Here is a 10,674-nt window from a genome sequence, read left to right as displayed (position 1 = left end):
TCCAGCACTGGTTTTATCAGTTGCAAATGTAACACAAAAATTGAGCTTTGAAAACAGGGAAATACAAATACAGAATCTTGTGAGGTGTAATTCTCAATTCTTCCAGTTTCTTAACTTGCAGAGTAGCATGGGTAAAACTTTTTTTTTCCCCACCCATGTGCAAATCTTTCCTTTTAGTATTTCTTGTAAGCATGTGACACTCTTGCAATGCATACTTCCAGTAACTCTTTACTCCTAGGAAGAAAACGTGTAGAGCTCACTTCGCTAGCCCTTTACATTGCTCTTCTCCTCTCCCTTCTCTTCTATCCATTTAAAAGAACAGGAAAATAAAAATATCTTGTCTCATCTGTCATTTTAAAGAAGGTGCCAATCAAACCCAGAGGAGAAAACCAGATTGTTACTACAGAGATTTATCTACCAAATATCTGTGATTTGGTTTCCCAGGAAAAAGGAATCCAGTACAACAAATGACTGCTGGGAAGTCACACTTCAGAATACAACATGGAACAGTATTTTTAAGCCTTTTTTTAAGCTTCTATACACTATGGGAGATTTTTTTCCCTCAACAAGTATTAGCATTAATATGAATGAATGTACCTAATTTAATTCAGAATTCAACTAAGCAGTGGCTCAAGCTCTAAAATATTTGGAATTACAGTGGATTTTTTTTCAGAGAAATGAGCTAATAGACAATAACTGATTCAAAACAGCAATCACCTTCCAGAACAACTAGGGGTCTTCACAGATACTATTTTATAATCCATATTTTCCATCTATACTCATGTTTTCCAACATCAGTGTTAGAAATGCTTGTATGAATCTAAGAATTTTAGAGAATGTTGTTCTGGTATGTTTTCCTTATCCAAGAAGCCTACGAATTCCTATCTGTGTCATCCTGATTTAAAAAAAAAAAATCTAAAAGGTGGTCAGTGCAAGAAAACCTGCAGGGTAGAGCACAGTCAAACTTTCTGTATCATTTTTGATTGCAAGGAGTAAAGAAGGAAAACAGATTGTGCCTCAAGGTACCACTTACACCCCGAAACATTTCCTCCAAGGAGGGACCATTTGTGTGGACAAAATAATTTGGATTTATAACCAGAACTATGCATATCCCACAACTAAGTGCATGTGTTCAGGAAGAGTATCTTCAGATACCTAGCATGCTAACTCTTAATAAGAAACAGAACATGTAAATTTTAAACTCATACCATGCCATCATAGCGGTCTCCCGGTCTGCCTCTTCGGTCATAAGACATAAGATCTCTAAAATGAAACAAGCAGCAGAATGTGAATTGCATTGTAACATAGTTTATCTACTCTAATTTACATTTTCACATTTATGGTTCACACATAACTTAATTTCAAATTGCTCTAGCCCAGAACTGAATGACATGAAAGTTTCAGAACTACAGACTTTGGTCCTGTTAGGTTACTACAGTATAATAAATAATTGAATTCCAGTACTTTTCAAAACACTCTGGTCTAATATGCACTGCATGGAAAACACACTGGGAAGTTGAACATGATTCAAGATTGTACACAATACAAGTTTTGTATATTACATATTTACGCAACAACTCACCCGCCACGAGGAGGTGGTGGAGGAGGAAGAGGAAGATTACGAGCTCTGCTGCCACCTCTGCCACCACGACCTGGTGGAGGTGGCGGAGGTCCTCTGCGAGGGCTCATATCATCGTAATCTCTTCTCGATGGAGGCATTGGTCGCCCACCACGACCAGGGGGCATTCGATCAAAACCTCCTCGTCCACGCATTGGAAAGCCTACTGGACGTCCCCTTCTATCATCAAACATCATTGTGAAGCCACCATAGTCGTATGTTTCATCATAGAAATTAGGATCATAAGGCTGAGCGCGTCCTTTAATTGGAGACTAAAACAAAGAACAACCCCCACAAACTCCATTAAGACTATTGCAACTGGCATATTTAATTAAAAATACTAAATCTATAAATACGCATTTTTGCATTTGGAACATGCTCTTGATTTTGTAATGTGGGTAAGAAAGGAGGAGATGATGTGTTTCTTGTGAACTTAACTACGACAAACAAACTGGTGTTATTTTGCAATAGCAAATAAATTTTGTCCCTCTTTTTTTTGCACCTTAATGACTTACAAAGCATGAATAATGGCCTACGAGTACCAAAACCTGCTTTCCTCCCCCAAAAGGTACAGCCCAATTCTAGAAAATGGGAAGAGTTTCAAAAGGTTCTAACAACTAATTTGTACTGGAAAAGCAAGTTACTGAATTCAAAATACAAACTGAAAGATAACGTTTTTCAAAGCGATCCGTAACATTCACAAATAGCAATGAAAATTTAATAAACGTTACCTCAGAGATAAGATCCAAGATAATCTTGATACATTCCACAACTCTATCAGGTTTTCCACCAATAAGCACCACTCTGTCAGTAGAGTGAGGACAACACTCTTGGAAGAGCTTAATGGTAGTCTGAGTGTTCTGTTGAAGGAAAAAATAAATTCCATGATTTTCTAACAGAAGTATTGCAAAGAAACAATCCAAAAGACAATGAAATCTGCAGCCAGTCTAAGTGCATGCTTGCTTCCAAGTTCTCACCAAAACCCATAATTTTAAATTGTTTGGGTTTTCCAGTGGGTTGTTTGTTTGTTTGTTTTAAGATCTGTGCTGACATAGTTTTGTATGAATCAGAAAAACAGAACCACTTCCCCCCCTCTTCCAACCATGGCTTGTTTACACCATCATTTAATTAAATATTATCAAAAGGATCTCACAGACTTTGCAAGTTTACAGGTTGTATTAACCTCCACACATCAAGAACACAAGTTTTAGATGCAAAACAGCAATGTTGCTAGGATTATGCCCTGTTATCTTGCTTTCCTCAACTCATGCAAATATGTATCAGCTTACACAAAACCTGAAACTGCCATCTGTCAAGAAAGGGCAGAAGACAGAGGTGTGTTTTAAGTTTATAGAGACTATTAGCTTTTTTTAATCTCGTTCATCCACTGAAATGAAACAATGGTCTTCTAGGAGGTAGAATTAAAAAACAACACCAAAAATAAATCCCTTTTACAGTAACATACAGGTATCCATTCATTATAATCATGTTTGTGGAGATGCATTCACCCATTTTGCACGTCCAACTACATGAATAAATCTAGTCTATGTAGTAGCTCATTCTGAGTGGTGAATGCAATTTACATAAAAATTACCACAAATATTACTTGGAAGCTTGTTAAGAAGTCATAGGCTCTATCAACTTTACTTCTGAGGGTCTGCAAGAAAGTTGCAACTCACAGATCCATCTCAGAACCTCAAAATCATGCACGCAGTATGTCCTGAAGGAATTACTGCACAGAAGATACTTACACTTGCCCCTCATGAACACAAACCAGTAAGCAGTTTGTTGAACAAAAAACAAACCTCAGAAGAACAAGAAACAAGTACCTCTCTAAGTTCTTTAATTTTAGCACCCTTGACACCAATAATTCCTCCTGCCAAGCTTTGGTGAATGAGAAGTCTTAATTCGCAGTCAAAGTCGCTGCCTTTGTAGTGTTGATACTGTAAGAAAGATGCATATAGGGAAAACAAAATATTAGTCACAAAAAAATGAAGTATTTTGAGTTTTCTTAAGTTTGTTCTCTAAACGTCATAGTATTACTTGATTTATTGCTGTATTTTAACTCTGTATTCCCTTTGATAGGATCACAGCTACTCAAGCACCTCACTTCCAACATAACCTGGTCTCATACCAGTTTTCCTTATTTATTACATTACATTGCACAAAGATTACATTATAAAGATTTAAGAAGATATCAAACAGTGCAACACTCTTACAAAACCAACGCCAGGATACAAATTACAGTGCAACTACATCAAAATTGGCACAAATCAAGGAAGGAGGCAAATTATTTTGAAAGGGAGGAGGCTGTTGAAAACATTAAATTTATTAAACAGTGACTGACTCTGTCCTCTACCAAAAATATGCCAACATGTGGTTTGAGAGCCATAACTCTTATTTAAAAAGCTTTTCTATTTTATTTTCTGATTTCCTGTACCTATAAAGCAACAAATCATCTAGATCCATCTTGTTTCAAAATCTAGTATTTCAGCTCTAGAAAGAAATGTTAAAGAGACATACCTCTTCTAAAGTAGGGATAATCTTCTTCAAGATTTCTCCAATTGTCTCTATATCTGCACTTATACTCAGGATGCTGTTGGAAGCCATAATGCCAGACAATATGGACAAGGCAGAAAAGAAGAAGTAGAAGTAAATTCTTTTCATCATCATATACAAAATTCTAACAAGACTCACTACACAGAAGAGCTGAGAAATAATACTCCCCATTTAAAGTAAACCTGTTTGCTCCATTTACAACACATGCATCTTTGTTTATGCCCAATATATATGCATGATAAATTTAAGATTAGGTAGGTCTTGCAGAGAGAGAGAAAGAAAGACAGAATGGACTTTTGGAAGGGCTCAGATTAAGTGGGCAAGAAATTGATGCAGAACTGAAAGTAGAAGTGAATATTCATGTTCCCCGCCACCACTAATTTAGTATATCCTCGCTATACATTGGCAAAACTGGCACACCTTCTCATAGAAAAGCAGGGATATGCAAGTGGTGAACATCATATTTGGAGTAAGGTTATGAGACCAGTTAGAAATCAGATTACTAATGGGCTCTCCATGAAAACAAATACAAATGCAAGACAAAAAAAAAACCGACAAAACAAATGAGAAGTGAAGGAAAGTGAACCAGAGTTAGCATTTCATCAGAAATAATTATGAACAGGCAATGTTGAGGGGAGCAAGGTGGGCCACAAAAACAGAGCGAGAGACTACTTTGAAACAATTTGATTTACAATGCAGCAAATATGCAACACTTGAAGCTGTGCTCCTTCCATTGAAATAAAATTAGTGGATTGTTTGGGTGGGCAACTCACGTAAAAGTTCAGTGACAAAAAGACTTAATGGGGAAAATAAGACAGAAAACTTGAAAAAAACAATACACCGTCTATAAGGGGATACTATTTAATTATATCAAAGGCAGGTAATAAAATACATTTCTCTCTTTCTAATCAGGCAGTGAGGCATAAACTGTTGGGACATACCGCTCGGGGCCACTGCTGTCTGGGACTGAAACACTGGCATTGTACTGCATTGGTCATTGGCGTTCGTGGATGTTGGCATTGGGCATGGGCATTCAATCAGAAGTTGTCAAGTATGGTACCCGTTTGGCAACGAGCACATTTTTGGGCATAGCCAACCAGGGTTTTCACATGGGCGTTCAGGGGCGGATGGGCCAACGTCATGGTGGGCAACGCAGGGGCAAGTCGATCCAGTACATGGGCAACGGAGATATATGGCCAAAAAAACAAGGAGAGGGAAAAGGGGGAAAAGCAATAAATTTTAATTTAATACAAACTATACTCATTACTCTCAATTAATGAAACAAGCTTAAGTTGTTCTGAAGACTAACACAATAACGGATTGCTACACCAACTGTGGCTTAACAGTATGGACCTTTAAAAATGAGTCACTTGATCTGACTAAACTACTTTTTATTTTTAATGTAAGATGTTTCAGTAGCAGGCTGGCTCCTGAGGGTAGACACAAAATCTGTCAAGACTGATATTACTAGAGCGTTGGGCAAATTGGGAAGTTAGTTCTCCAGCCCAGTCTAAATTATCTGGACTTAGATGGCGTATTGATTTGAAGAAAACAGAACAAAAAAAACCACAAAAAACACCCTAGGGAAAAAAAAAGCAACAACTAGCTGCCAGAGTTAGTGAGCTTATGTATGATTCCTTATCACTTCAACTTAAGCCTCAATTCTAGTAGTGGTAGTTTATGAACTTAGTTGGAACTGATTTGTAATGACAGACTGCCAAATCTTGCGCTGCACAGAGTCTTGGTCAGAAAAACTGTTGAAATTGTAGCTGATGTCGAGTACAGGAGTGTAAACAAATGGACTTCAAGAAGCGTTGCCAAGTTTTATAAATATACAACATTAATGCTGAGCATGTGTCTAATCACAAGAGTCAACCCACTGTAAAATGTGAATAGGCATGTAAGTCATGACCACTTGAAAATGCTGCCAAGTAACGGAGTAGAATGTTCCTTTACCAGTCTATATCCATATTTAAATCGAGCAACCTTAACATCAATGCTTTTGAGCCTTGTGTGCAAGCTGCTAAAGAACAGATGGACTATTTTATTTGTTTCCTTTTTTTAAAGGAAATTAAAGAATTTCTCCATCACTGGGTTAAGCCAGCCACCTGCAATAGTTTCAGTAGTATTATAATTGATTCACACATATGGGAAATGGTACAATTAAGGGGTTTAAGCTTTGTCAATATTTTTAATTAGGATGTTAACTCACTCGAAGTGTGTAATTTAGTGGAATCCTATTCAAAAGTGAAGAGATTTAATATAAGCCTCTTCTCCCATGTGAGTGAAGCTGGATTTTAATTAGAAAAGAAATTGAAGAACTAAGTTATCTACTCTAACGATCAATAAAATAGCTTTTAACTAGACTATTGATGTATAGAGTTGAATTGCTCCCATTTCTAGAAAAGCACGCAATCAAGCTTTCGATGTAGTGCTCTGAAAGAAATGGTGTTAAATTAGTTCAAACTCATATATACTCACGTCTGTACGAAGTGCCTTAATATTTTTGCCACCTTTTCCAATGACTGCTCCAGCATTCTGGAAAATAGTTTTCAGAAGTTATATTATGCCAACACAGCACAGACTACATTTTTGAACTCAAGGCTAAGAATGGTAGATCTGGTTTTGCATTACCCTATTCGCCCAAGAGGGTCAGGAGACAGGCAGTAACTGCTCCTGAAAGGTTCAAATCAAACTGAAACAAACTGATACAGTTTGTCCACTGAAAAAATTATCAAGTGCCCTTACCAGTGCTTAGGAAAGAGAAGGATATTCGGTTTTGCAACCAGTATTTCAATTCCAAACCAAAGTTTCTAGGCAAGTCTGCCTGTGTTAAAGTAATCTCATAGATCACAGCTCTCAAAAATATACTGTATGAATGTGACATAGGGTCAATGATTTCCCCAATTTATTTGGTCAATTTTTCTCTATTTTTAAGAAAGTATTTGCAAATTCCACTTCTGCACTCCAAGTACTACCTGATAGTTTCAAGTGCTAATTTTAGTTTATATCTCTACCTTGACTGACTGCTCAGAGCAGCATATTCTGAGAAAGCCTAAAGTGAATGTTAACAGCCACTAATTTCAAAATTTTAACATCAACAGGAATAAACTGACCAACAGTCAAGAAAACTAATTGCAAAACTATTTTTACCAGGTTATTTCAAGAATTACATACGTAAGTATTGCTTTTACTACACAGATCATATATTATGCCAACAGCATGAAAAATATGTTGCAGTAACCCATCTAAGTAGACTATTGGCTAGAAATGCCATGCAGAGCTAAGGTAACATACCCCCACACCAAAGACAACTGTAACAACTGTAACAACTGGAAACATCAGAGGAAATTTATATATAGTAACTTTACTGTAACTAGTTACAGTCATCAATGAAAACATTGCAATCCCTGAAGGATTACTCCCACATTTCTTCCTGTGGCTGTATTTGAACAAGTTCAGCAGACCTGCTTGGGAGAGTTACAAAAATTTTAAGAAAATTCTCATTTCTCATACTTAAGCCCCTAGCTGATCATTCCCCGAATTGCTTCCTTTCCAAAGACTAATATGCAGTCGTTCCCCTCAAAATAACAACCTTCCACTCAAAGGTAAAAACACCTTGCAACTTATAATTTCTATTGTTTTATTTCTTCAGCAAGTACATCTTTTAAGAGTAACTGTACTGATCCTTCCAGACTTACCCTTTAAAAGAACCAATTAAAGTAATTCTATTCCAATACATTTTTAGTACCATTCACACACACTTAAAATTATTCCTGTTATATTATAAAGTACATATTCTTTCTGAACATATAACCCAACACACATTTCGTCACCACTCTCTTGAGCAATGTTTCAGGAAAAACCTGGAAAACCAAAAAAGCATACTTTGCTCTGAAGCAGAATGCGCAATTCAACCATCTCATCTGTGTTCCGAGATCTTTTGAAGGCCTGCTCTTCCTCCATATCTTCTGCAGGACGTTTGCCTGTAGAGAGGTCCATAGGGAGGAAACACAAACACTTATTTAACTTTCCAAGTTGTATCAAAATGGAATACACACTAAAGTTATGCTCTGTGTTCTTAATACATTCTTTCCTATAAGCCCAACACTAATTACTGATGTCTACTCTGAGCGTCCATGGCACTGAAACAGGTCTTTACTTTTTCAGCTTACGTATCAACTACTGAAAACCCATTTAAGATATATGAGCAATGGTTTAAATGAGAATGTTGCACAGAGCCAGTGAGAAATTCATGACAAGCTGTTTAAATTCAGCATTATTTACAACTGGGAAAAACTTTTCAGGCAAAAAGCTGAAATGTAGTTTGTCCAACAGTGAAATACTTGTGGAATAACAGTAAAGCAGCACTTCAAACACTGTTTGGAAAGAACTGGCAGAAATCAACAACAACTAATACCCCAACTTTCTCACTAATTACGCCTAAGAAGCTTTTCATTAAGTTCTTTAGAGGTATTTCCCACATTTCTACTCCTACATGTAAAAATTGTAATAAATAAAATGCAATTAATGGATATGCCTGATAGTATTCTTTCATATTCACATTCTCTACAAAAATACTGAATATTTAACTATATGAAATATTTTCAAATCCTTAGGTATAACTTTCAGGTATTTATCCCATGTCCAAGCCATGCCACCTTCAAGGGGGTGTGTAATTAAAAATGGAAAGACTTGTTGCAAAATACAAAACTACTGCTCATACAAACATTCGATACATTGTAAAATATCTAGAAACACTAGCATTTAAACAGGTTCTCTCTAAAAACATATAGTCCTTTAAAAAATTTACCATTTGTCTCTGTGTTGGTAAAGGTTTCTTCCTGTTGTTCAGTCTCCATTGCCTTTTTTTCTTAGGTGGGCAGCCAAAATCTGTTGAAGAAAAAGGCCTTGACGTCTATTTTGCAAAAAGGCAAACAGTACATTATGCTAAAGGGAAAAAGCACAAAGTGCCCGTTTCTAGAACTTACCGCTATTTTATATCCTTGCTGAGAAAAACTCAAGTATTCTGGGCGGGATCAAAATTCAGCAGCCTATTGCCTCAAGAGCCTATGAAAACAGAATATATCAGTTGTGACACTGCTCACTTACAGCTCCAACTCTCACTACAGCCAAAACCCAGAGATTTGACCCGAGTTTTTTCTGCAGAGTTTTTCTTTATAAAAAGAGAAAGCTTACCCAGTTCGAACACACTGCTAAGAGGAGATAAACGACAGGTCTCTAAACTTATGGATAAACAACTGCTGTCTGAATTGTAGTTGCTGGGCATAACCAAGTTTACTAAAAATTATTTTCAGGTGAACATGCATCCAGATTCAATTTTCAACACACTATATGTCAGATGCCCTGGATTTACTTTTTAAAGGACACTACATAACAATCTGATCCTGCTGTTTAGTTCTAAACAGTTTAAACTAAAAAAAGGTCCTATTATGGTAACTGTCAGCATTAGTTTATTATAAATTCTCTACTAATGTACTAGCAGGCATTTTAGCATGTCTTCCACTGAAATGTAATAGAGAAACAAAAGACAACTAGCCACACTGGAAAGTGGTCTTTTGAAAATGCCATCCTGTGTAGTTACATACAGTCCTCCACACATACAAACAAGAACCTCAAAAGCAGCTGAACTTCATTATAATTATCTGAAATAGGTATCTTATTTGCAACCTGCTTTTGTTAAGTTGATCTTGGAATATTAGTAAGTAACATTAGAGAAGTTCAGACAAAAGAAATGATTCTGCAACTTACTATCTCCAAAAGTGGGTTTCTACAAATATTATTGCCTAATATTCCCCTTGTACTCTTACTCATTTTCACTGCCCCGACAAATATAGCCACTGAATCTAGTCTCCAGGAAGGGGAAACAAAAAAAAGGTGCAGCTGACTTTTTTAACATATTCTCAACCAGCTGTTAATTTGCAACTATTGCCCTGCTTATTCGCGCTAACAGCAAGCAGTGCCTTCACAGCACACACCAGTCTTTCCAGGCACTTATATTGAGCTAACAGACATACACAGATTTAACAGTAGCAAAATCTCAGCCAAATGTTGCTAAAACGCGGTTATCCACGGAAAGAGTAGGGAGAGGCCGGGCAGATTTTTTTCACGGTTCAAACAGCCCCTTCGGAGCCTGGTTATTCTATTTCCAGACATCCCAAGAATTTCAGCGTTGCAGGCAGTGAAGCGTAATATACTGCTCAGGGCTTAATCTCCCCTAGTCGCGTGTATTTATTCCCCACAGCCAAGCCTCTCCTATGTAAGACGCTCTCAGCTGCCGTGCTCTGCCGTGTAAAGCGAGATCGCGGGATTTAATACGTTAATGCCACGGGTTGTTATTTTCTTATAAAGCTGCCTCGACAGGCGGCACCACAGGCGTCAAGAGCCGGGAAAACGCCGGTGCGCCGCAGGCCCCGTTCCCTGCGGGGCGCAACGGCTCTTTCCGACCGCCTCCCTCCCTCCTTCTCTCTCTCCCT

At 37.4% G+C, this 10,674-nt stretch overlaps 1 protein-coding gene across 1 annotated transcript; it reads right to left on the bottom strand.

Moving 5' to 3' along the window:
- Nucleotides 1-1,202: 1,202 nt before the first annotated feature.
- On the bottom strand, nt 1,203-9,184 carry HNRNPK (heterogeneous nuclear ribonucleoprotein K). The gene is made up of 10 exons (XM_009870504.1): nt 9,169-9,184; nt 8,991-9,070; nt 8,066-8,163; nt 6,659-6,715; nt 5,119-5,162; nt 4,142-4,214; nt 3,448-3,561; nt 2,350-2,478; nt 1,583-1,890; nt 1,203-1,263 (listed from the first exon to the last, which is right to left on the bottom strand). Exons 2-10 carry the CDS (start codon nt 9,037-9,039, stop codon nt 1,203-1,205), a joined length of 933 nt encoding a protein of 310 aa, XP_009868806.1. The 5' UTR covers nt 9,040-9,070; nt 9,169-9,184.
- Nucleotides 9,185-10,674: the final 1,490 nt, after the last annotated feature.

This window comes from Apaloderma vittatum, unplaced genomic scaffold (assembly GCF_000703405.1).
Source record: "Apaloderma vittatum isolate BGI_N311 unplaced genomic scaffold, ASM70340v1 scaffold17460, whole genome shotgun sequence".
NCBI lineage: Eukaryota > Metazoa > Chordata > Aves > Trogoniformes > Trogonidae > Apaloderma > Apaloderma vittatum.
This window is presented reverse-complemented; position numbering and strand designations above follow the sequence as displayed.

Coding starts and splice junctions, on each gene's coding strand:
- HNRNPK (XM_009870504.1), bottom strand. CDS start 9,039: ATGGAGACTGAACAACAGGAAGAAACCTTTACCAACACAGAGACAAAT. Junction 6,716..8,065: donor GCATTCTGCTTCAGAGCAAA/GTATGCTTTTTT, acceptor ACTATTTTCCAG/AATGCTGGAGCAGTCATTGG. Junction 2,479..3,447: donor AAATTAAAGAACTTAGAGAG/GTACTTGTTTCT, acceptor TTCCTTCAACAG/AACACTCAGACTACCATTAA.